Below are 25,075 nucleotides of genomic sequence, written 5' to 3' on the forward strand. Positions count from 1 at the left end.
TTATAGGTCGTTTTTCTGCATTTTTTTAGTTTCTTTCGCTAACTTTCTTGCAGCCCTTTCTGCCGCAATTTTTTCCCTGTTAAGATGATAAGCACTCCTTCTTTCAATATCTTTGGTGCTTTCCTTTGCACCTGATTCCGTGAGCATCTTGATTAATAAATCAGGGGATTCTCCCAATTGCACGGTTAGATTGTAAACAAGGTTACTCTCATTATTTTCCGGTTTAGAGTCGACGATGTCTCTTGTGAAATAGCCTATTCTTTCAAATTGGTATCTATTCATTTTTATTTCACCTTTGCTGTTATAGAAATCGTCATCTAATAAATTTTTTTCAGAAAACCCATGCATTACTACAAGACTCTTATTATTAATAAACCTCCTCCAATCTTTATCCTGATCTTCTGGTTCAGGGAGTGTAAAAAGACGTCCATAAAGTCTGAACTCAACATTAGTAACATTGCTTGTAGACAACCAATGTATTGCGGTTAATTTCTTCCTATTAACATTTGAATCATTCTCATGCTCGCAATGAAAAATACAATGTATCTCCTTTATTTCTTTAGAATTATTATCAATTATAACATTTTTACATGTAATTACAGACGAATACTTTAATCTAACGGAGCCTCCAACAAACAACCTTTTAAAGTCGCTTGGTGGATGCTGAGAATCAATTTCCTGATTTTCATCAAACCAAAAATCGCTTTTTTCAATCCATACATTCCTTGATAGGTACAAAACTCTTTCACCCATATTAATATTATCATCAGGATGGTTTTTCACGATGATTTCAACAATTTCTTTTTGGAAACACTCATCCCAATTAACAATAACCACTTTTAATGGCTGAATGCAAGCAAACCTTCTTTGACAGATGCTATGTAAATTCTCTTTTACGCAGTCCTCTAATAGCTGAATATGTATCATTTGATCTCTCTTTGAAGCCCCTATTTTATCGCAAAAATTCCAAAGTGACTGGGGAGGGTACCCTTTTCTCCTTACAGCTGAGAGAGTAGGCATTCTAGGATCATCCCAACCAGCTACATGGTTCTCATTTACCAGTAACAGTAGCTTTCTTTTGCTCAGAACCATATATGTCATATTCAATCGTGCAAATTCAATCTGCCTCGTTTTTGTAATTCCCAATTCAGATTGTAGCCAATCATAAAGTGGCCTGTGTAGCTCAAACTCTAAAGTACAAATACTGTGAGTTATTCCTTCTATTGAGTCGCTTTGGCCATGAGCAAAGTCATACATAGGATAAATAACCCATTTATCACCAGTATGGGGATGAGGCTGTTTAAGAATTCTATATAAAATTGGGTCACGCAAATTTGGATTCCCATGCTTCATATCTATCTTTGCCCTTAATACACACTCTCCCTCCTCACAATCACCATTCTTCATTTTTTCAAACAGTTCCATATTCTCATCAACCGATCGATTTCTATAAATAGATTCCACTGCAGGAGTAGAGGAATCTCCTCTATTTTTCCTTATTTCCTCTATTGTTTGATGATCTACATATGCTTTACCGGCAAGAATTAACGTTTTTGCCCATTCATATAATTGTTCAAAATAATCAGATGCATAATATTTGTGTTCACCCCAGTCTACGCCTAACCACCTAACATCCTTTTCAATTGCATCTATGTACCGCTGTTCTTCAGAGTATGGGTTTGTGTCATCATAGCGCAAGTGAAACCTACCATTATAAATCTTCGCTATTCCATAATTTAAACAGATTGACTTCGCATGTCCCAAATGAAGAAACCCGTTTGGTTCAGGAGGGAACCTCGTAACAATTAAATTATGTTTTCCATTCTTCAGATCATCTTCTACTATCTGTTTAATAAAATTTGTTGTATTCGATACAACATTAACATTCTCATTTTCAATTTTCAGTCCTAAAGAAGCCATTAGTATCAATAGAAAAACTTTTAATAAATAAAAATCGATAATTAAGAGTTTTTGCGGTAACAAAATTAGGTTAAAGAACTAAAATTTATTAATTTTTTGACATTAGTTTTTTTTGGAAGTTAATAGGTCAATCAACTAATCACTAAAATTAAACATATAATTGCTGTTATTGTTTCCTGGGGGGAAAAACATATCATTATCAGGAATAGTATTCCCGCCAGGAATAGAAGAAGTTGGAATATTTTTTGGTATCCCAAATGACTTTGGCTGGTTTTTGAAAATAATGCTCTCTGGGCCTACTAAGTTTCCTTTTACACCTTTTTCATCAATTAAAGGGTCCAAACTTTTGGGGAAATTGTTTCCGATATATTTTTGGGTTATCTTTGTATTAGTTTCTACTAAAGGTTCATACCTTAGATTAGAGATTCTATGCCTTTCTCTTGTATCGATTTCCGAATTATTGTTAAAAATATAAATTTTATTAGAATTAAAGAATCTATCAATTCTGTCTTTAATCGAACCTGATAATTCAAATATTAAGGAATCACTACTGCTGTGTCCTAATGTTTGAAAGGGGAATTCCAGCTTCAAAGTTTCCTCAAAAAGGCTACTTCTTATCAATGAGAGAACTGATACTTTAGAAGAGATAAACTCAACTGTCAATTCTGGTACTAGTTCACAAATCTGTTTTTGATGAGTTTTGTTGATATAAAATAATCTGTATTCTCCGTTATTTGATTTCCAATTTGAAGGTAATAACTCAATCAAAATGCCTTTATCCCTTGAAGAAATGGGGATTTCAAATCTTTGAGAAATATTTGTTTGATTTGAAGCATCTTCTACCTCATTATCTTTATTATTAATGGATCTAACCGGGATAAAACCAAGGTCCAACAATAATGAATGAGTTATGATTATCACTTTTTCCTGCAAAGTTTCCGGATTTAGGTGTTTAATTAAAATTGGTATCCAAAATGATCTGTCCATTTGAATTAAATTTTTTGAATTATCACAAAAAATTGTAATTTCTATTTCTTGCGCAACAAATATGCGCAATTTCGATGAAAATAATAAAAATTACCTATTTTAATTTAAGTTTATCCCCGTCATCGAACATCTCCACAAAATTTGCAGTTTCAATAAATGGTCTTTTTGTAATCCCCACATTGGTTACAGAGCAGCCATGAGCAAATGTATGGCTTGTCTCAAATTCTATCTTGGATGGATTTGTAATATCACTAACCGTTAATATCAAGTTGTACCTACTAATATTTAGTCTGACCTGCAATACCATATTAGTTTTTAAGATCATCTGGTCTTTTTTTCCGTTCTTATAATTTATTCTAGATCTCAAATTGTATACGTCATTTGTTTGAAAAGCACTACCAAAGCATCTTTCCATAAAATCATAATAGAAAATTTTTGGTACCTGAGACGTGTTATTTGCTTCAGATGACCCTCTGCAGCACACTCCTACCCTAATTCTGCCCATATATGTCTTGCAAACCTGCACCTGCCAGATCATGTCTGATACGAACCTGTAATCGCCAATTGTCCATGCCCACTTGTACTTGCCTGATAATGATGTTTTTCTTGCCAATGAAATAGGATATAGACCTAAATGTGTGTTTGTTGTGAACTCATTATTTTCTTTCCAGGGTACCAAACGTCCGCTACCTTCATTTCCAAGTAATTTATTAAGTGCTGCGTCTAGTAATAACGAATCTAACTCTTTAGTTCGGATTTTAAGCAAATCATGAGGTGCCATCTGTTCAAATCTGATATTTTTTAAAAATTCTAACGAGTCTTTCCCTTTGTTTGAGAGCAAACCCATACTGCTCTCTCTCTGAATTAAGTACAATTTTAAAGCTAAAAAAATGTCAATCTCTCCCATAATTACCCTTTCACTTTTCAATACTTTCAATAATACATCAGGGCCAAGTGCTAAGTGTGGTCCTTTGAAAAGAGCCTGAGCACAATCTGCTAACAAATAAACTGTTAGCTCTATTAATCCTTCCATTTCCAAAGACTCCGCGACAGAAGACATCTGAACGATTACGTCAATATTCAATGGAGAATTTAGCATTTGAAACAATTCCTCCTCCAACAATTGCACTTTAAACCTTCTTGCTTCATGTAATACAGTTAAAATTAAATACGGATTTGCGCCTCGTAAAGAAGTTGTATGACCATATATAAATAATAACAACATTCTGACTGCTTCAGGATAAATTGCCTTTATCTTATATTCTGGTCTGAGCAAACTCGTTTTAATTTTGTCTAATTTATTTTGTAAATTTGGATCATCGTAATTTAAATTAAATTGCTCATTGATCTCCTGTCTCGACTCCATAATTTGATTAATCTCCTCACGCATTATTGGGGATGCCAAGCTTAATAAATTGCTATGAACAGGTATTCTTAAGGAAGATACTGGTGGTAGTATTCTTGAGTCCAATTCATCCATAGATACCAATTTTGATCCATTATTAATAAATTCATTCTGAGCTCTCTTAACTAAATCACCCGTATTTAAAGTTGGAAGTGAAATTATGTTATCATTACCTTTATTTTTTGCTTTTGTGTATTCGCTATCTACCAATGAAGATGAAAATTGAATGCCCCTTATTTTTTTAATTTCTTCCATTTTCTTCATATTTTTTTCAAACAACTCGGTTGCCTTATCATTTGGTATAAGTACTATATCCAAATCGCAAGTAGGCTCTTGGAGATAAATATCCTTCGCTGGAATCCTTCCAATAGGGTCAATTGCTGAAGATTTTACTTGGATTGAGTCTGGGTTGTCGTTCGTATTTTTTTCTCCAACTGCATTATATAGTCTACTCAAAATTACCTCTTTTTCAATTGACATAAGTTTTGGAATAATGCTTTCAAGTGTTACATAGTCTAAATCATCCACCTCCCTGACTAAGATATCGCCTTTATTATCAAAATATCCTTCATTTATCCACTTTATCATTATTGAAGCTGAAAATGGTCCAATTAATTGATCCTTATCATCGCGAAAGTAATAGCCAGATTCATTTGATAATTTTTTCGTCCTAACTCCGCCCCTTCTCTCCACCCTCTTCTGAGGGGACTTTAAGTTGGAATTCTCTACTCTTTTATATCCTTCAAGTTTACTGGTCATCATCACTATTTGAAATTTCAATTGTTAAAAAAAAAGATATCCACACATGGCGCCCATTATATTTTGACAATTTATTTAGATCTATTGGTTTTTTGTTGCCTTGTCGTAGTTAGAAATGATGGGATTGACAGTGAATCACCTGGGTCCAACATTTCAATAAATATTTTTGTTTCTATATAAGGCTTTCTACTAACTTCAAGTCTATCCACAAGAAAACCATGATTATAAGAATTTTCAATATAAGTCCCACAGTCAATACTTTCAATTCTCAATAAAACCGAATAATCATGAATTGAAACTACTAAATGATAAATTTGTCCTTTTTCTATGCGATTTTCAAATGCCATAATTTTTTTATCTAAATCCGGAGCATACTCATCATTGATTGTGCTGCGAAGCTTAGTGCCCAATATCCCACCAGTTTTGAAGTTTTGGTTAACTTTCCAAATCGAATTGCCAAACCTGAAATTGTTTGTTTTAATATTTTCCTTTTTAATAACTGAAGACTTAATTCTTGAAGTACATTGAAAAATATTACTACCCAAAAATGCAGAAACAAACTCCTTTTCTGAAAAATCGTAATAAAAAACCTTTGACATTCGAATATTTTGTGTTTCCGTTATTACCGGTTTCCCTGTGCAACAAACTCCAAGCCTAAGCTTACCCCTAAAAGATTTTAATATTTTGAATGCAAATGTCATTTCGCTAATCAATCTTGAATCTCCTGTTGTCCATGCCCACCTCGATTGAAAAAGTCCGTTAGTATTTGAGTTGTTCTTACCAGATCTGACTAGCCCAACAGGATATTCCCCATCTCTATATACTACATTATACTCAGAATTTGGTAGCCATGGTTTAAGTCTGCCCTCTTCTTCATTGTTTGTCAACTTCTTCAATGTTGCATCCAAAATTAAACTATCAAGTTTTTTTACACGTATTGACTTTAGTTCTTCTGCCGACATTTGGTCATATCTAACAAATTTGTATATCCCGATCTCTTCTTTGTAATCACTTTGCTCAAAGGACTCTGTCCAGATTCCAACTTCAACTTCTTTTTGTTGTATGAAATACTGTGTTGCATAAAACACCTGAATTTCGTCCATCATCATATAATTACTTTTTATTAATTTCACATATGCATCAACGCTCAATGCTAAGTATGGGCCTTGAAGTATGTAGCTCGCACAACTTGCAATCATTGTTACAATTTCGTCAACTAATTTTGGGAATTTTAAAATAGCTGCAGCAGCAGCAATCTCAACCAAATCGACAATATCCAGTTTAGTAGAAAATAAATGTACTAACAATTCGTCTTCAAGTTTCTTAAACATAAATCGCCTAGATTCTTTCCACATAGATACTAACAATAATTTATTCATAGATAGAACTTCAGAAGTGTGGCCATACATATAGCGTATTATTGCTTGAAAAGCAATTGGAGAGTCTGACTCTATTGTTAAAATAGGATTAATTAAACTTTGTTCTCTTTCCTCAGTTGTACATTTACCTGCTGCAACTCTTTCTCTAAGTCTGAAATGTTCTTCAAATAGCGTTTTCATACTATTTTTAAGTAAAGGCGATGAAGTTGCTAACACAGTGCTATGCACATTGATTTTTAATATGGGTGCAAATGCTAATGAATCATTGCCTTTAAATTCTTCACTTCCATAAAATTGCTCGGCATACTTTTCAAAATACGAAATTGGAAAATGGTTTCTTTCATCATTAGATTCCAATTGGTTTCCCGTTATTTTTGTATTTATTGCATTTACTTGGTCTACGAAAATTGCTGAAATATTTGACCTTGTTTTGTTCATTTTTACTTGAATATCCGCAGCTTTTAATGAAGGTTTTACGATTAATATTAAATCTTTATGTTGATCATCGTTTTCTTCTAAAAGCTTAATTTGGTCATCAACTAATGTTATTTCCTTGACTTCAATAGGTTCAGATTGTATTTTTTTAATGCTTGATATTTTGTTTGGGCATATTTTATTCGAAAAGTTTGCTTCTGCCTCATTTAGCAATTCCGGAAGTATTTGTTCTAATGAAACTCTTTCGGAAGGGCTGCTTGTTAAATTTCGAAATAGCAAGTCTCCCTTCCCATCAAAAAATCCGTTCCTAATCCAATTCAATATTTCGTTTGAGTCAAATGGGCCTTGTTCGACGCCTATTTCATCCACAAAACAATATTTGCTGTTATTTTGTGTCTGCCCAGTTTTTGTTTTATTTCGGTTTTTACCAAATAATGGCATTATTTAGGTTTGATTAAAAAAGCAAATTGCCATTTTTCTATATTTCATGCAAATAATCTTGCATGCACATGCTAGTACATCGAAAAAAATTACAAGCAAAAAAAAATTAATACAAATTCAACTAAGGATTAGATTTTTATTAATAACATTCACATCATTCTAACCTTTTCTTCTTTTCAGAATCAGTTTGATTTGATCTTTCTTCTTTTTTGCATAATACACAATTACAAGTAAAATGATAATTTTTGATAAGAATTCTCCGATCAACCAATGGAAGAGTATTATCAATATAAGAAATAGTAAGCTCCTCTCCCTTTAAAATATCTTTATTTGCAGTCACATATATAGTACTGTCATCTAAAGTATGCACATAGCAATTTGGGTCACAACTATGGTTAAAGCATGACTGAATTACGCATATACACCCACCTTTTATTATTCCGATTGTAGGTTTACAATCAAGCAAAACATCAAATTTTTCTGAGGAACTATGAATGCCCCAAACATTCAATCCTTGTGAGTTAAGAGTAAGCTGGCCAACTAATTGTTCAATTGTCGTTTTACTAAGCAATGAATCAATTATAAAACTATCCGAAAATGAATCTTTCATTGGATCAAAGAGTACACTATGAATGCAGTTAATAAGAGAGTTGAAATCAATTTCGGGGAACAAAGTGGCAGAGGGTGCTACAAAATTTTCTATTGGTTTAGTTCCTAATTTAAATGCATGATACAAATTTTCGTTCTTCATACCCAATTTGCACCAATAAAAGTAAATGTCTGCGGCCATTTGAGCAACACAACGAGATACTGCTTCCGCTGTTATTGGAATGTTCCCCATAATATCTACAGAACTTTGATACTTTCTAAGGGTTGAAATCCCCTTAGTACCATTCATATAGTATCCCCATCCGCTTTTTATTGAGGAGGAGTTTGGATCATAATCCTCAAAATCAACTCCTGATATTTTTTTGAAACAAGATTTACTGCAAATCCTTTGTTCTAATCCAAGTATACTTAATGATAAAAAGCCATCTTTATTATCTGGGTGATTAATCTTTAGACAATTCTCACAAAAAATTAGATCTTCGAGTTTTCCAAATGAAGTTTTAATCGGCCATGAAACATAAGGTACTTCCTGGAAAAAATTTGTACCATTCGGAATGTCCTTTTTAGAGTGAATATGTTTTCCTTTGCTTTCTGAACAGAAAATGTCAAAATAACCTTCACTTGATGAAAGGGAATTTATTTCATTTAACAGAATGTGATACGCATTTTCAATAGTGCATTTTCCCCCAGTGCAATTATTCATTAAAGAAAATTATAAATATTAATATATCGGAATATTTATGAATATTATTTTGTAACGAATAATTGGCGGTTGTTATCCCAATTTGAATCAAATCACATAAATGATGAGCTTCCAGAATATTCCAATAATTCCTGTAGTATTTCCGAAGATCGAACTTTTAAACAGGTTTAATAAACTTCATTACTTTAAAAGAAAATATATCGATGATACCCATTGTTGCAATATTGAACCATTTAAAAACGAAAGTAAAAATTTGAGAATGTTTAACAAGCCAATTTACCCTAAGGTAAAACCTCCAAATATTTGTTTAGTCAATTGCAAAGCTTCGAGCATACCTATTAAAGACTTTAAGGAGTTTGTTAACAGTTTTTCAACTAATTCAAATGACGGTACCCAATGCCACCCTGTTTTTAACGAAACAAACGATTCTGTAAAGATTGGTATCAAGCTCCGAAGTGGTAATATTGCAAAAAAAATAAGTAACTTTTTAGAAATCATTAATGAAAATTGTTCAAATGTTCAGAATTCAACTGTTATTAATAATTGGGAAATTCTCGATGACATTAATGGGAAAAGAATTACTATAGAAATAAACTCCTTAAATGACAAAGGAATTATCAACATTCAAATCCCTTCAGAGAAAAGCTTGCCTGTAAATTTAGAATATATTAAATCAAAAAACTCTTTATCAAAAAATGACTTGGATGCTATTCACTTTCTTATGAAACCTACGAATGACAATAATAAATTTGAAGAAAAAAATCTATTTAATAAATATTCATTTTCAAATGGCCAACTTTATGGGAAAAATCACTTGGAAAGGGAAATAATTGGCCATTTTGAGCAAATATTTGATAGCCTAAACAAAAGTATTTTTTCTAATACCTTATTTAATAATCTAAATAACGCTTTTAATTCAAGAGAGTATAAATCAAATATGTTTGATCAATATTCTGGCAAATCGGAATTTTTAACAACAAATAATGATTCAAATACTTGTAATAATGGCGTTATATCTTTATTAGAAGATTTGGGTGTGCAAGTGTTTTTTAACCGGGGTAATGACTACAATTTAGGTAAGAATTCATGGGATTGTCTAGGAGGATATGAAGAAGTTAAACGCCAAATTGAAGAGCACATACTGCTAAACTTCAAATATCCAGATGTAATTGATAAGATCGTTAATGGTACAAGAATACAAAAAGATTCAGTGAACAGGCCTAAATTAATTTTGTTTGAAGGCCCACCAGGGACCGGCAAAACAACTTCTGCAAGAATAATCAGTAATACAATTGAGGTACCTCTAATTTATGTTTCTCTTGAAAATATTGTCTCAAAATGGTATGGTGAGAGCGAAAACAGGTTAGCACAGATATTTGACACAGCAAAAAAATTTGAAAAAGGATGTATAATATTTATTGATGAAATTGACACTTTAGCTTCTTCAAGGGATAAGACATTTAGCATGCACGAAGGTTCAAAAAAAATACTGTCCGTATTATTGAGAAAATTGGATGGGTTTGATACATTAAATTCGAAGACTCTCTTAATCTGTGCAACAAATCGCAAAAGAGATATTGATGAAGCATTTTTAAATAGAATTGATTCAACTGTATTCTTCAATCTACCAAATGAAAATGAAAGGGAAGTTATTTTCAAGCAATATGCAAAGCATTTAACGTTTGAAGAACGGATGGTGCTTGCAAAGATGTCAAAAAAGCTATCTGGAAGGTCAATACGTCATGTTTGCTTAGAAGCGGAAAGGGAATGGGCTTCGAGGCTTTTGAAAAAAAAAGAAAAGGGTGAATGCCAAAAAGAAGAAATTGAACTACCCACAGTTGAGGTTTACAAAGAAGCATTAAAGAAGAGGGTTAATTAAATGTTGTTTATCTCTGCGTCATCACTAATTAGATTTTTGTTCTCGTAATCTTAATCTTCATCTTTTTATTTCTTTCCCTCTTTTTTTTGCGGTAAAAAGTTATATTAATCTTATGTCAATGAAACAGTTAATATTTTATGACTAATATGTAATTTAAGTCCTATGAATATTAAGACTATCTTATCTAGTTCCCTAGCCTTTATTTTTTTGGGATTAATAAGTCTTTTCACTCTATTCGCACTTTCAAAGTCTCACAGAATTAAAACATCGAATTCGGTTTATAATAGCTCCGAATTAAACTCAAAACGTGGCCCTAGCAATCAAAATGCTGCCTACATAATAACTAATCTTCGCCAATCCTCTGTTATCCAAGCAACAAATTTAAGCCCCACTAACGGGCCAATTAACTCAATAGTAAAGATATCTATTTATGGAATAGGATTTTCATTATTTCCAAAATTATTTGTACACTTCGATGTTACTGAAGGCCCTTATGAAGTAGTGCCAGCTTCTGCCATTTCAGACACTCTTTTAGAAGTTGATACACCATCCGGTTTATCTTATGGCGAGTCAGGTAAATCAGTTTTGGTTAGCATACATTCACATCCGGATATAATGCTCCAAAGTTCAAACGCACTAATATTCCGTTTTTATGAGGTACCAATAATTAGCTTAATTTCTCCTAACCATACAGGGATGTCTGGTGGATCAGAGATAAAGATCTTTGGAACTGGGTTATTTGCGTCCGATGATTTAAAATGTCTCTTTCAAAGTAAAGAAAGATCTAAAATTGTAGATGCAACATATTCAATGAGTACCTTTGATATTTCAACCATGAAAAATTTTCTTCATGAAAATTATAACAAAAATACCCTTGAAAGTGCATTGATTACTCAACTCAACAAAAACTTACCGGATACTGAAATAAAAACCATAATTGACAATATTTTAAATCATAATCCAATGCCATCAATAATTTGTGAGTGCCCATCGTGGACTGTATCTGAAAAAGTATCTCTTTCTATTTCATTTAATGGAGTTCAGTATCACATATGTACTGATGGATTTACTTTTGAGGAAGAATCTTCTCTTTTTGGAAATGTTGCTCATGTAGTCAAAGAAAGAGACACCCCTTCTGAAATTGTTTCGGAAGATGAAATTGAATTAAAAAATCTACAATACAGAACAAACAATAGTAAAATTATTTCTTCTGAAATTGTATTAAAAAATGTTAATTCAAAATCAAATTCCCACTACATTACCCATAACCATCAGATAAACGATCTACACAAGTATACAGATAATTCTGGTAATACTTATACATTAAGTAATTCATCTAATGCTTCGTTATTACATAGCGATTATGGGCTTTTTCTTGAGATTGTTATTTTGTTCTATTCTTCATTTATATTTGGTACTGTTTGCAAATTTATTGGGTTACCATTATTACTAGGATACATCATTGGCGGATATATAGTAGGACCTTCAGGATTTGGTTACATATCGCAACCCATACAAATTATTTCAATCGCACAAATTGGTGTATGCTTGATTCTATTCACACTTGGGCTCGAGTTTTCTATTAAGAGAGTCCTTTCAATTGGTAAATCTGTAATTTATTGTGCAGTTTCATCAATGTTATTTTTTGTATGTTTGTGTAGTGCGTATTCTATATTGATTGGAACACCAATCAATGAAGGAATTTTTATTGGGTCATTTATATCGATGAGCTCAACTGCAGTTGTAATTTGCGAACTACAAATTGAATCAAATGAAAGCATGCTTACAGTTGGCATTTTAATATTACAGGATTTACTTTTAGGAATTTTACTTGCTCTAATACCAGCTCTACAAATTACTTCAATTGACAATGTCTCTCCAAGAGCCTCGAATACAAATGATTTCTCAAATGAGTTTAACCAATCAAAAATACATCGAATACCAATTTTATTTGTTTATTTTTGTTTATTTTTATGGAAAATTATTAAACCTTTTATAATATTAATGATATTCTTTTTAATATCATTTGTTGTCAAAACAATCATTTTCCCAGTGATTCTGTTTATTCTTACGAAAACTAAAAGTCGTGAAATTATTCTCATTGGAATTATAAGCATTGTGCTTTGTATTTCTTCGTTTACTGAATATTTAGGGCTTTCTATGGAAATGGGTTCTTTTGTTGGAGGAGTAATTCTTTCAAGTCTTTTTAATGAAGAAGATACAAACAATTTTAAGCAAGACTTTATACAATCTACGGAGTCATTGAAATGGATTTTTTCGATGTTGTTTTTTACGAGTATTGGCTTGGTTATTGATGCAACTTTTATTTGGGATAATTATTGGACAATTGGATATGTTTGTTTGCTAATCTCTTTAATTAAATTATTTGTAAACTTTTTAATATTTTTCACATTTGGGCACAGTGTTAAATTATCTGCATTTACATCCCTTATGCTAGCAAATTTAGGTGAATTTGGGTTTGTTTTGGCATCAAAAGGAATATCACTTGGAATTATATCCAGGAAAGTATACCTTATACTTGTTGCCACTACAGTCATTTCACTATTATCCACCCCAATTATTCTTCGAATATTCTCTATAATATTAAAAAGAAAGGTTTTAAATATTCCACTAAATGAAAATAACTATAAACGTTTTAATGCCAAAAATAATGGAATTGTCTCAGTTAGAAGAAAATTCAATTTTTCAATTGGCAATTCGATTCATAATATAAATAAAAGAAAAGTATTTAATATAACAAATATTATAAAAAATCTAAGTATTTTTAATCGAAATAATCATAGTTTAGATTCACCAAAAAAAGATTATAAATTTGATATTTATATTCAGAATAATTATTTGAATTCCCGTTTTCAAGACGATCGAATTTTACACTCTAACATTTTGCAAAATGCGAGAACTAATCCAAACTTTGATTTCTCATTGAATGAAAATGAGCTGGAAGATTTAAGTCAGGATAAAGTCGCTAATGAGTCCAATTTCGCATATGAAACTTCGAGTATTAGTTTAGAGAAAATAGACGAATTTACGCTTGCTCATGTCACTAATCTGGGTAATTCGTCTTCAAAAATGTAGTTTTGTATATAATTATAGAGTAAAATGACATGAAATACATTTAATTTTGTTGATCTTAAATAATTTTTTTTGTTATTTAATTAATTTCGTTTTACTCGAAATAGTATTACAGATTTAGCGCTGACAGAAATTTGCAATTATTTAGATGAGATTTTTACTATTTAAAAAACTAATATTTAACGAAACTACTTAGTTTAAAATGGATGACTTAAAAATTATTATACTTAGACAAAATGAGGTTCTGAAAAAGCTAGAAACTGCATTATCTAATGTAATCAATAGAATTGAAAGTATTGAGAAGATATTTTATAATACAGAAAGGAACAAATGGTCAGATAACTTATCACCAATATTACCCAAAAAAACCAAGTATGGCCTATTAGAAAGCAATCCACACAAGTCTGAAGATTTAAATAAGGAAATTGGCGATTTCGATTTAAGTGCAATTAATTCTGCCTTCAACTTAATTCCAATAGATGTACTAAAAATCGATTATATGAATCAACCTCTTAATTTAATTGAAGATAACAATGACATAGATTCACATCATATTAGGGATATCCACATTAATAATAAATTTCTAGGCTTATTTAATTCTAAATTATATAATTCTGCATCAAACAAATATTCGGATCATTATCAACAGCCTGAAGAGTTATCAGAAGACAAGTTAGAGAATAAATCTATAAGAACTAATTTAAAATTGCCAGCATTCGAAAGTGAGAACAAACTTGAGAATTTTGAGTGTGAGATTTTTCAGAAAAACAATGAAAACGATTTTTGCGCAACAAATAACATTAGTAAACTTCAAATACGTAGCCTATGGAAAAATGAATTTAAATCCAACCAAAAATCCCAATCAAAAGAAACACCGAAAGTTATATCAAACAGACTAGATATGCTTAACAAATGCTACAACTATAACAAAAGTGCCATACTTTCCAATTGTATCGGAAAAAGTGCATTAAACACTGGTTTATCAAATCAACTTTACATTTTCGATGAAGAAGATAATTCCAGTATGCGGCATGATGACCCTCTTGACCTAGAGATTGCAGAAAATGAATTCTATTATTTAAAAACTCATATTAAAAGAGGATCAACTACAACCAGAGATCATTCTCAAAGCTCTGGTCTAGATAATTGCCACCTCTTTAAGTGTTTATATCCCACGGCCAGAGAAATAAAGCAAGGCTCTGATAACATTCATAATTTTGGAATTTGCCTAAATAATAAACAAATTCAAATGGAAAGTAATAGATACTCAATAAAGGAAATCAAATACCACAAACCATTTGAAAAGATAATAGGATACGTACAAATTCCTTACAGTGCTTTTTTAAGTCAATCGTTTGAAGTCTCTGATAAAGATAAAACTATGAAGATTATGAATTCTTTAGAAGAAGTGAATTACTTAGAATCAGCATCCATATATAATGAAACCAAAAATTGTTTCAAAGCTAATATTTTTGCAAGTAATAATGATCATTATGATGGCAAATTTACCTATATTAAGGGCAGCTATCCTATTTTCTATCAATTTTTCTCTTTTCAACGATACCCAATTTTATTTTTAAGGCCACTTTTTAGTAATTAATGAAGTAATGCCTTTTGGTAATGCTAAAGCCTTTCCTAGACATCTATTTAAGTTATTTTCTGCCGTTTTTTGAGAAAATTTGACTTTGGCCCATCTCCATTTTTAATATTGATGAAACCATATCTTTATTGAACTCCTCAATCCTTTTTCTAACTCTTAGTGACTGCTCTTCCTTTATAAAATTTGGTTCGTTGAGCGGAGGGGGAGTTTTTGATCTAAATCTCAATGTAGGTTCACTTGTTTTCCTGTGAAGAGATCCATATTTTTTTATAAAGATATCCTTCATTATTTGTTTCCACAGCCTATCGTTTTCATCGAGAATTTCTAATGAATATAATGCTATTTTTTTTATAGCTTCATTTTGTTCATTGACCTTCCTTTCAAGATTACTTAATCTATCATCTAATATCATATTCTAAAATTTTTAAACAAAATTATGATTTTATAATTCATTTAAAACTGCAACTAACGAAAATATTAACTAATTCTTTGTGCTGGACCCATTTTTTCATTAAATTTTAGCTAATAATTACTGATTCTTCAATATAGCGCTTTAAAAAGCATGGCTGAAATTTGTTTTTAATCAGAATTCTGATAAATTATTTAATATTCATATTTATATTAATCACATAATTGCACTAATTTTAAACTTCGAGTGTTACATGTTCAATGGGATTTAATTCTAAGGAATCTGATCATTCTATTAATACAAGTATTGAAGAAATCAGAACACATCTTGATAAAATTGTGAAAAATGATAACTTGCATACACTTACACCAAGGAAAGTTAGAGAAGAGCTAGAAAAAGCTCTTGGGCTTCCTTCAGATAGCTTAAAATCTAGGAAGAGTGAAATAAATGATTTAATTGACACAATCATTTTGGAAATCAAAGAAAAAAATTCGACTTATTTCTCAATGGAACCTCAAGAAAACGATACGTCAATTATTCATAAGAAAAGTACTGAAAAAACACACACCAATAATGAAGAACAATACAATAACATAGATGTTGATAGCTCAAAGACAACTAAGCAAAGTGAGAAAACGACAAAAAGAAAACAAGCTTCAATGTCGGTTGAGGAATTTCTAGAAAAATCTCAAGTGCTAAGTTTAACTATCAATGGTTCAAACGAGAAACTTGCTATTTCACCAAGACAATTTAGTACAGGAAGCGTTGGATGGTATTATGGAGGTAAAGTCCCACTCCCAGTAGGGAACGATTTGGAAGTTGTGTGTCAAGTTTCAATAAATTGTACAGTTGTTGGCAGCAAATCGTGGTCTCAAAACACATCTAAAAAGCCAAGAAGTAATTAAAATAATTCTAAAATGAATGAATATAATAATATTTGTTATTCAAAGTTAAATTTCCATAATGCAATTTCTCCATCATCACCTGCTGAAATAAACTCTCCTCTTTTATCGTCATTTAACCAAGAAATTGAGTTGATTTCACCACTATGAGCATTTGGTTTTTCACAAATATGTTTCAATTTGTTTAGATCAGTAATGGAGAATGAATGTAAACTTTTATCCGCAGATGAAACAATAATACAATTTAGATATTTGCACCATTCAATGGAATAAATAGGATAACTGTATAACTCCTTGTTATAGCTATTAACGAATGAACTTGCTTGGTCAATTTGAATATATTTTGAAAGCCCCTTTGCATTTAAAGTGTTTTGAAGGATAATTTTGAAAGTGTCAGTTAGTGCAAAGTTTGTTGGATTTAAATTTTTAAATTTATTTTCATTCCCTTGATCGCTATGCCATAGAATAATTGAAGAATCATCTGAACAAGATAGCAAGAATTCTCCATTTGGACTAAATGTAAAATCCCAAACAGTAGAAAAATGTCCATTGAGTGTGTACAATTTAACCCACTCCAATCCTTTAACTTCGTACTCAGCTAAGAATTGAGAAGCAGGTGCCCAAACTATTATGTTGTTATCATATGAACATGAAAGCAACACCATTGGAACAGTTGGATGCCACTTAATCTTCTTTATGTCATTTGTGTGAGCATTTACCACTCCTATGCAATCGTATTCTATAGGTGTCCCCAATTTTCTATTTAAACCAAAATCCAGCGAAAAAAACCAAATTGCTTTATCTCTGCAACAAGCAGCCAAAAAATTATTAAAGGGACTCCAATCAATGCACTTTACTTCGCTTTCAGGGCCAAGAATCCTACAAATGCAAGCCCACCCAATATTTTTGGATACAAATTCCCAGATTGAAATAGAGCTATCAAAACTTGCAGAAATTATCATTTTTCCACATGGTGACCAAATAATCTTTCTAATTAGTCTCCTATGTTCAAAATTTCCAAACTCATAAGCTTTTACCCAGATCCTATCAATAATAAAATATTCATTTTCGACTTTTATTTCTTGGTACCAATCGTGCTCCTTTAAACTGGGATCCATCCAGATAACAATGCTATTACCGCATGATGCAACAATTCTGTCTTTTGGATGGGACGCTACACTCCAAATAGCACTATCTGACATTCCAATCACTCCCAGCTTTTCCAAAGAACCCATTATTACAAATTTGAGAATAGCTATCTGTAACGAAACTAGAATATGTAACTCGACTCAAATTCAAATTTTTGTGGGGTTTTTTTCATTATTAATATGGGTAAATAATGCTTTCTTTTTTCATTCCCTCTATTGTTGCGCTAAAAAATTTGACCTTAATTACTAAGATTTTTCACAAAATATAATTGAAATTACTAAATATTAATGAAACTTATATAGAATTTTTTGTTAATCCTAGTTAAATCACTGTGTATATATTGAAAAATAAATTAGTTTGTATTTAGAAACTCTATTTACTTTCAAAATATTGTGTAGTTACAATGAATATTGAATTTGAGTTAACTATATATTTCATAATCTTAACCTAAATTTTTGCAATCATATGTTCATTTTGTTTATTTAAACAATTTGATCAAACCAAAATTCCGAAGTTTAAAAACTCAATGCAGTTCCAATCCACCAATTTTTATTTTTTCAATCTTTTTATGAATTTATACCCCATTAGGTGAGCATGAGTAATAAAAGGAAATCGTGGATCAAAAAAATGATAAATGTGATACTTCATATAGAGCTAGTTATTAAGCTATCTATTGGATACTTCGTAATTGATCTTCATAGTACAGGGGATGAAAAAGGGTACTATTTTATTCACGTTTTTGTAGGAAATCCACCTCAAAAACAAAGCCTAATTCTTGACTCTGGCAGCTCACAAATTAGTTTTACATGTATTACATGTTCAAATTGCGGTATGCATGATTACCCCCCATTTGATATAACAAAATCGACTACTGGTAAGAGTTGTAATAGAAAGCTAATTGGCAGCGAAAAGTGCACATATTTTCATCGTTTCAATGAAGGGAGTATTATTTCTGGAAAATACTTCTCCGATATTGTGAGCTTTGAAAATATTCATGAAGAATACGGAATAACTAAGGATAATCTCAAAATTAAATATGATTATTTGGGTTGTAACGAGCTAGAAACTAAAAAAATATACCATCAAAATGCGACCGGAGTGTTTGGGATTGGATTAAAATCTACTATGGATGATCGTATCAACATAATTAATTTCTTATTAACTTCAATAGGAAATACTCTAAACATTAATGATTTCAATAATATCGTTATTTCTATTTGCCTATTATATTCAGGTGGAAAGATTAAAATTGGAGAATACAATGAAAAAATCATTGATGATCATTTGAATTTATCAGATAATAAATTCAACTATATTTATTGGATTCCGATTCTTTACCCTTCAAATTTATACAAAGTGAGATTTGAAGGGATATCAATTGGGAATGGAAAACTAAGTTTATTGGATAAAAAAAAACCACTTTTTGCTATTATTGATATAGGCTCAACCTTTTCATTCCTCCCAACTAAAGTGTACAACAAATTATTTAGTAAGTTCTCTAAAATTTGCGAGTTCTTAAATAAACTTAATATGAACGAATGCATTACGATTGGCCAATCTCTATGTCTATCTGACCCTATAAGAATCAGTTCGTTATTTCCTACAATTAAAATAAAATTTGGAGGCCAAGAAAATTTAATCAACTGGTTATATACCTCCTACCTAATAAAAAGAAAAAAAGCATGGTGTATTGGAATAAAAGAGCAAACCTCTGATCAAAATCGTATTATTCTTGGAATAAGTTTTTTAAAAAATAAACAAATCATTCTGGACCCTAGAAAAAAAAGGATTGGAATTGGTCTAAATGATACCATCAAATGTAAGGATGAGCGAAATTAAACTGAGATTCGTTTATAAATATTCAAAAATTACTATGAATAAAAATACTGAATGAATTGGAATGAACACTTAGTTATCAAATTTTAATAAGATTCTAATATTTTTTTGGAATAGCAGCTCACCAACTAATGACTATGGGTAGGTAGCCCTCTTCCAGGCCTCCCTTTGTTAGCTCCTCTCAATAAAGATTTTGTTGCAAATGCCTTTTTGTTTCCAGCTGCCCCTAATATACTAGCTCTATTCTTTGCATTTGCTGCCAGCTTAAACATCGGGGCATTTTTTAGCATATCTGGGAGTATACAAAATCTAATTTGGCTTCCTCTAAGATAACATTGTTCAAGAGCAATTGGCTTACCATCTCTCATTGTTGCATTGACATGTTCTAACATACAGTTCATATTATCTTCAACATGCGCAAGTGTTCCTCTATAAAGGTCACCTGATTTCATTTCTATTGTGACAATATGTCCAAGCCCTTCATACAAAAGCTTTAATGGAATCCCAATTGTCATATTAATGTAGTAAATGAACTGAATTGTGATGTTTTTTTATTTCGTTTCTTTTTATCATAAACTTAAAGCGGGCATTATTTACCTATTAAAAAAAAATTACTCTATGTTTAACTAAAGGTCCAATGTCACTTCCTTCGTGCCTTTTTGAAGATAGATTTGTTATCAACAGTGTAGATAGCGGAAAGTTCGATCGCATCGGGAGGATTAGAGGTAGGAGTGTTGGCTTTGATGCAGATTTAATTCTAGATATAAACAATGAGCTATTCCCAGTTAGAGAAAAAGAGAGTTTATACATTGGCCTATCATCCCAAGTTTCAATAAACCCTGATGATATTGTATGGGATAACTCTGGGCCCCAAACGCTTATGGACCAATATGACTACGTCATGTATGGGAAAATTTATCGTGTAGAAGAAAAGCAATCAGATAGAAGAAGTTTATATGCATCTTTTGGTGGTCTCCTTATGTCTTTAACTGCAGATAAGAATTTGGTTGGCGACTTTTCCCTTGACATGAGGTTATATTGTCTCGTTAGAAGATCCGAGGATATCATCTAGAGATCAACTTCGTCATGTCTATTTAGAGAGCATAAACGTCACCTAAATCGTTCATATTACAAAAGTAACAATAACACAAATGAGAAAAAAAAACTGTGGCTTAGTAGTAAATATCTTAAAATAAGTCGTAAATACTACATTTAGTCTACTATTTATAAGTAGGGTTAGAAACAATTGATCCAATGTGTTCAATTCATAATTAAAAGAACGTATGTCCATATATATAATTTTATGAAAGCACTTATTAGATCTTAGCAGTCATTTATTAGACTTGAGCCTTAAACCTCTGAGAATTTGGATTAGCCCTGATTTTTCTGTCGGTAACACTCCTAACACGGACGGTTCTTGAGTGAATAGCGCATGAAACACAGTAACACATTTTGTTGTACAGCTTCGGGAGTGCATATGTCGAGTAAACCGATGCATCACGAATATCTCTCTGTGACGAAGCATCAACAATATTCCTTACAACAAAACGCTTGATTGCTTTATCCTTAGATACGCATCTTCCGCAATTGCTGCATCTTATCGCTACAACATGGCCACGACCTTTCTTAGAACGACCGTTATTTCGACGCTTGCTTGGCATTATAAAAAAAAAAAAATAAGGAAGCCAGTTATTTGAAAGTTAATTAGAAAAGATTTAAGACTATCTGAATTGTTTGACAGCTAAAAAAAAAGCCCTGTAAAATTTATACGGTTAAAGTCTTTCTTTAAAATTTTATTCCACGTCTCAAATGAAAACATTCAATAGACAATTCAGATTAATAAAATATAATCCGTCTCCAAGCGCCTCTAATAAACCTTAAATTATTATGACGCGCTTTAAAAAAAATAAGACAATTCAAATTTTAATGGTTTCAATTATTGTATGTTTGTATTATTTCGGCAAGTTTAAAGACTACCATTTTTTCAAATTCGCTGAATTTATCTACTATTTTGTCTATGTGTGCGTGATTTAGCGCACCTCTCAAATTCTGTTTACTAATTCCCTTGTGTATTTTAACGATTCTTGGTTTGAAACGGTCTTTAAATGCATTAATCAAATGTATCGATTCTTTATTTAATGATTCGAAACGTATTTTGTCGTTACTTCCTTTTTTCGGTAATTTCTTTGCTTCTGAAGCATTGAAATTTAGTGAACAATGATTATTTGCTTTTCCCTCATATTTCTGGGATATATTGTTACTGTTAAACGAAGCCCATTCCTTCTCGAACTGCTTTCTTTCTACTTCATTACACAAAAGCAAATAGGAATCCCTTAATATTGTAAAGTTTTCGTGGGCCAATTTTTCATCCCCTCCTCTATTCTTATCCGGATGAGTTTTCTTCGCTAGGCTACGGAAAGACGATTTAATTTCTTTAAAACTGGCCCCCACCTCTACTCCAAGAAGCTTAAATGCGTTATAAAACTTATTAAATCTACTATCCATCACTTTTTTTGTAGCTTCCAACTACTTCCCCCCCCTTAGAAATACAAGATATATGCTTACTAAATTGTTTCAAATAAATTAATAATTTTGTATCTAATAATTGCTAATCATTTTTTAATCTTAAAAAAAATACATTACAGGCCGCTAAAGAATGAAATTTTTTCTATAATTTATTAAATTGGTTCGAGATGTTGAGTGGAAAACTAGCAAATGGAACTGAATTCTTGGTTTTTTATTGTTTACATTAGTTATATATTTTCTTCTTTTTTTAACTATTATTTTTGGTTTTTGCGATTTTAGAACAATAACTCTTAGTTCACACAGTAATGTCTCTAAAAAAAGAAAAATTGATTGTGTGAGGTTAATTTAGTGGATTTCAACTATGAAAGCAAAACCTTAATACGTATATTTCCAAATAAATTAATTAAATATTCTTAAAACGAATAAATATACAATGGCTCTGCAAGATACAGCGTCAACTGCGGGGATACTTGCGGAATTGAACAATAGATTAACTTCATATGAGAGCACAATACGTGAATTAAGATCAAAAAACAGAGATTTTGTAAATAGGTTAAGGGATAGCCAACAAATAAGAAAGGATTTATGCATTAAAGTTAATAGTTTGCAAAATGACCTGGAAAAAAGAGATAAAGAATTGAAAACACAAAAAGAACAGAATAAACAACTTAAAAAAAGAGTTACGAATCTAAATGAGCTAAACTCGAATTACCAAAACAAAATTGAGGAACTTAAATCTGTATGTGAAAAACTACGCAGCAATGTAAAAAATATCGACTTAAATAGCTCAGAAGATCTCACTTCATTTAATACTGAAAACACAAATACAGTATGCATAAATAATTTTAATGAAAAAAGACAATTTAAAAGTGCTAACGATCATAGTAACAATCATAAGAATTTGGAAAACTTAGGCAAAAATCTTACTTCAAACTCAACTGAACCAAATGAAACTGCGAATGGTAATACCCAATTAACATTTCAATCAAATCAGAATAAGTCGCTTTTAGTTAAGAAGGGCGACTTAAAATTCTCAGTTGAAGAAATTAATGACTTAAATATGAAATATATTCCAGTTCATGATGATCCAATTGATAGAGCAATTGCAACTTTTACAAATAGTAGGGAAAACAAAATTCTGTTCACTAGGGTAAAGCAAGGTACTTATGTCTATGGAAGGTTAATGGTTGAAGCAAAACTCGTAACAAAACCAGGGGTTGACAAGAATAAACCTTTGTTACGTATCGTATCTAGGGGGAAGCTATATACGCTCGCAGACTTTGTAAATACACATGAAAACGAAGAACTTAATAATATTGAGGATAGCATCCGGAACCAAAACGGTAATTTAGTTTCTGATGGGCAAGCATTGGTGGTAGCTTCTCCTATTAATAAATTTAGAACGGCTCAGGTCTTAACTCCTTCACCAATGAGAATTACAACCTCTCCTTCCGTACAACAGAATTCGTCAAATTCAGGGCAACCAACTACAAATATTCAACATTTTATTCAAAGCCCATTATCATATACTTCTAACAGGATTCCTATTATTGATTCTAAGCATACTCAAGGAGTTAATTTGCAAAGTTACATGGTTAATTATTCCAACAGCGCAAATGAGATATTGTCAGCCCATAACACAACCTCAATTGTTACACCAACTTATTACAATAATGTAAATGGGATGCGACAACTTAGCCCTGTCAATCATAAGAATCCATCATTCATGCAACTATCACCGATGGTTCCTCAACACCAGTTCCCCTATTACCAACATTTAAATGAAAGTTCGAATTTAAATAATCAATTTAACCAAAATTTAAGTTACCATTCAAAAACCAATACTTCAATACTTGCGCCTCCACCAGTTGCAGAATATATTCCAGTGACAACTCCTATAATTATGGCAAGACAACCTATAAATACTTTAAATTGCCCAAACAATGCCTCTAACATTTCGCAAGTTCCAGTTATTCAAAATATTTCACAAATGGGAACTAAGCCTAGTGAATCCAAACCTCCATCTGTAAATAACAAATTAGAGTGTTTTATTCAAAAAGAAGAAAAGGAAGTAAAAGACTTAAATAATTCACTGTCTCTTTGTTCAGTTTCAAAAATGTCTCAGCAGCCAATACAGTTATTAGAAAGTACCAATAAGCAGAATGCAAGTATAAAGTGCGATCAAAATAAGAACATTGACACTAGAAGTTCAATAAAAGAGGTTGGTAATGATTCACACCTTGAAAATGATTTACTTTTAAATAAAAATAACTCATTAATTCAGAAAAATCTTCTTAACCAGTCATCATCTCAAATAAAATCAGTAAGTGCGTCCACCATTGGAGAGTGGTATAGACAGGCTAGCATTATGAAAAGATGTAATAGTTATAGCTGTGAAAATTTTTCTGTCACATCAAATAAAAATGCTTAGTGTTTAGTTTTTTTGTGTGATAAATTTGATAATTCTGAGGAAATATCGATATTAATAAATACTAAAAAATTCTTAGTGCTGGTATTTGTGTGCAAATTTGAGTGTTTGAGTGAATTTATCAAATAACATCTAGTTCATCTCATATTAATATTTATGATCAATGTCACATTTACTAATTACATATTTCGAAGACCTAAATCCCTCTCTTTGTAATGTAAGTTTCATATAATCTAGTAATGCGAATTACCATGTTCAGATAAAATATTTATGTGATAAAATAACTCAAGGAGATTTTGACTGTGGAAATAATTCATATGAAAATGAAAAATTCAAAACAAAACAAGAAATATGTTCACATAGAGATTTAATCACCAATCAAATAAAAGGTCATTTTTCTCAATTTAAAGATTTGGAAAAAAAAAGTGACAATATTAAATCATTGAGTGAGATGTTAAATGCAGCAAATAAAGCGAAGAAAATGGTAAATTCTCTCAGGAAATTGTTTTGAATTAAATATTTAGAATTTTAAGTCTATTAAATGCCAATTTAATTTAGTCTTTGCAAAACAAATAATCGCCGTAAATATAAACTTAAAATCTGTGAAAAAGAAAG

At 31.2% G+C, this 25,075-nt stretch overlaps 18 protein-coding genes across 18 annotated transcripts; 8 read left to right on the top strand and 10 right to left on the bottom strand.

The window, feature by feature from the left end:
• Positions 1-1,920, bottom strand: cubi_00207 (uncharacterized protein; the record flags this gene model as incomplete). Its single annotated transcript, XM_029017221.1, has 1 exon — positions 1-1,920. The coding sequence occupies one exon, from the start codon at positions 1,918-1,920 to the stop codon at positions 1-3; it is 1,920 nt and encodes a 639-aa protein (XP_028875800.1).
• A 135-nt stretch (positions 1,921-2,055) lies between these two features.
• On the bottom strand, positions 2,056-2,907 carry cubi_00208 (uncharacterized protein; the record flags this gene model as incomplete). The annotated part of the gene is made up of 1 exon (XM_029017222.1): positions 2,056-2,907. The coding sequence occupies one exon, from the start codon at positions 2,905-2,907 to the stop codon at positions 2,056-2,058; it is 852 nt and encodes a 283-aa protein (XP_028875801.1).
• A 94-nt stretch (positions 2,908-3,001) lies between these two features.
• On the bottom strand, positions 3,002-5,074 carry cubi_00209 (uncharacterized protein; the record flags this gene model as incomplete). Its single annotated transcript, XM_029017223.1, has 1 exon — positions 3,002-5,074. The coding sequence occupies one exon, from the start codon at positions 5,072-5,074 to the stop codon at positions 3,002-3,004; it is 2,073 nt and encodes a 690-aa protein (XP_028875802.1).
• A 68-nt stretch (positions 5,075-5,142) lies between these two features.
• Positions 5,143-7,326, bottom strand: cubi_00210 (uncharacterized protein; the record flags this gene model as incomplete). Its single annotated transcript, XM_029017224.1, has 1 exon — positions 5,143-7,326. One exon carries the CDS (start codon positions 7,324-7,326, stop codon positions 5,143-5,145), a length of 2,184 nt encoding a protein of 727 aa, XP_028875803.1.
• Positions 7,327-7,480: 154 nt separating this feature from the next.
• On the bottom strand, positions 7,481-8,638 carry cubi_00211 (SET domain-containing protein; the record flags this gene model as incomplete). The annotated part of the gene is made up of 1 exon (XM_029017225.1): positions 7,481-8,638. The coding sequence occupies one exon, from the start codon at positions 8,636-8,638 to the stop codon at positions 7,481-7,483; it is 1,158 nt and encodes a 385-aa protein (XP_028875804.1).
• Positions 8,639-8,738: 100 nt separating this feature from the next.
• On the top strand, positions 8,739-10,517 carry cubi_00212 (CDC48 like AAA ATPase; the record flags this gene model as incomplete). The annotated part of the gene is made up of 1 exon (XM_029017226.1): positions 8,739-10,517. One exon carries the CDS (start codon positions 8,739-8,741, stop codon positions 10,515-10,517), a length of 1,779 nt encoding a protein of 592 aa, XP_028875805.1.
• Positions 10,518-10,679: 162 nt separating this feature from the next.
• cubi_00213 (K+ H+ antiporter) lies at positions 10,680-13,613 on the top strand (the record flags this gene model as incomplete). Its single annotated transcript, XM_029017227.1, has 1 exon — positions 10,680-13,613. The coding sequence occupies one exon, from the start codon at positions 10,680-10,682 to the stop codon at positions 13,611-13,613; it is 2,934 nt and encodes a 977-aa protein (XP_028875806.1).
• Positions 13,614-13,812: 199 nt separating this feature from the next.
• cubi_00214 (uncharacterized protein) lies at positions 13,813-15,210 on the top strand (the record flags this gene model as incomplete). The annotated part of the gene is made up of 1 exon (XM_029017228.1): positions 13,813-15,210. One exon carries the CDS (start codon positions 13,813-13,815, stop codon positions 15,208-15,210), a length of 1,398 nt encoding a protein of 465 aa, XP_028875807.1.
• Positions 15,211-15,262: 52 nt separating this feature from the next.
• On the bottom strand, positions 15,263-15,622 carry cubi_00215 (uncharacterized protein; the record flags this gene model as incomplete). The annotated part of the gene is made up of 1 exon (XM_029017229.1): positions 15,263-15,622. The coding sequence occupies one exon, from the start codon at positions 15,620-15,622 to the stop codon at positions 15,263-15,265; it is 360 nt and encodes a 119-aa protein (XP_028875808.1).
• Positions 15,623-15,879: 257 nt separating this feature from the next.
• On the top strand, positions 15,880-16,524 carry cubi_00216 (uncharacterized protein; the record flags this gene model as incomplete). The annotated part of the gene is made up of 1 exon (XM_029017230.1): positions 15,880-16,524. One exon carries the CDS (start codon positions 15,880-15,882, stop codon positions 16,522-16,524), a length of 645 nt encoding a protein of 214 aa, XP_028875809.1.
• Positions 16,525-16,559: 35 nt separating this feature from the next.
• On the bottom strand, positions 16,560-17,756 carry cubi_00217 (WD40 domain-containing protein; the record flags this gene model as incomplete). Its single annotated transcript, XM_029017231.1, has 1 exon — positions 16,560-17,756. One exon carries the CDS (start codon positions 17,754-17,756, stop codon positions 16,560-16,562), a length of 1,197 nt encoding a protein of 398 aa, XP_028875810.1.
• A 541-nt stretch (positions 17,757-18,297) lies between these two features.
• cubi_00218 (uncharacterized protein) lies at positions 18,298-19,509 on the top strand (the record flags this gene model as incomplete). The annotated part of the gene is made up of 1 exon (XM_029017232.1): positions 18,298-19,509. One exon carries the CDS (start codon positions 18,298-18,300, stop codon positions 19,507-19,509), a length of 1,212 nt encoding a protein of 403 aa, XP_028875811.1.
• A 125-nt stretch (positions 19,510-19,634) lies between these two features.
• Positions 19,635-20,021, bottom strand: cubi_00219 (aspartyl protease-like protein; the record flags this gene model as incomplete). The annotated part of the gene is made up of 1 exon (XM_029017233.1): positions 19,635-20,021. The coding sequence occupies one exon, from the start codon at positions 20,019-20,021 to the stop codon at positions 19,635-19,637; it is 387 nt and encodes a 128-aa protein (XP_028875812.1).
• Positions 20,022-20,143: 122 nt separating this feature from the next.
• cubi_00220 (RNA polymerase II b8 subunit) lies at positions 20,144-20,578 on the top strand (the record flags this gene model as incomplete). Its single annotated transcript, XM_029017234.1, has 1 exon — positions 20,144-20,578. One exon carries the CDS (start codon positions 20,144-20,146, stop codon positions 20,576-20,578), a length of 435 nt encoding a protein of 144 aa, XP_028875813.1.
• Positions 20,579-20,843: 265 nt separating this feature from the next.
• cubi_00221 (40s ribosomal protein S26) lies at positions 20,844-21,167 on the bottom strand (the record flags this gene model as incomplete). The annotated part of the gene is made up of 1 exon (XM_029017235.1): positions 20,844-21,167. The coding sequence occupies one exon, from the start codon at positions 21,165-21,167 to the stop codon at positions 20,844-20,846; it is 324 nt and encodes a 107-aa protein (XP_028875814.1).
• Positions 21,168-21,438: 271 nt separating this feature from the next.
• cubi_00222 (DnaJ domain-containing protein) lies at positions 21,439-22,011 on the bottom strand (the record flags this gene model as incomplete). The annotated part of the gene is made up of 1 exon (XM_029017236.1): positions 21,439-22,011. The coding sequence occupies one exon, from the start codon at positions 22,009-22,011 to the stop codon at positions 21,439-21,441; it is 573 nt and encodes a 190-aa protein (XP_028875815.1).
• A 454-nt stretch (positions 22,012-22,465) lies between these two features.
• cubi_00223 (uncharacterized protein) lies at positions 22,466-24,463 on the top strand (the record flags this gene model as incomplete). Its single annotated transcript, XM_029017237.1, has 1 exon — positions 22,466-24,463. One exon carries the CDS (start codon positions 22,466-22,468, stop codon positions 24,461-24,463), a length of 1,998 nt encoding a protein of 665 aa, XP_028875816.1.
• A 160-nt stretch (positions 24,464-24,623) lies between these two features.
• Positions 24,624-24,971, top strand: cubi_00224 (uncharacterized protein; the record flags this gene model as incomplete). Its single annotated transcript, XM_029017238.1, has 2 exons — positions 24,624-24,677; positions 24,720-24,971. 2 exons carry the CDS (start codon positions 24,624-24,626, stop codon positions 24,969-24,971), a joined length of 306 nt encoding a protein of 101 aa, XP_028875817.1.
• Positions 24,972-25,075: the final 104 nt, after the last annotated feature.

This window comes from Cryptosporidium ubiquitum (genome assembly GCF_001865345.1).
Source record: "Cryptosporidium ubiquitum isolate 39726 chromosome Unknown contig_11, whole genome shotgun sequence".
In the NCBI taxonomy this organism is placed as follows: domain Eukaryota; phylum Apicomplexa; class Conoidasida; order Eucoccidiorida; family Cryptosporidiidae; genus Cryptosporidium; species Cryptosporidium ubiquitum.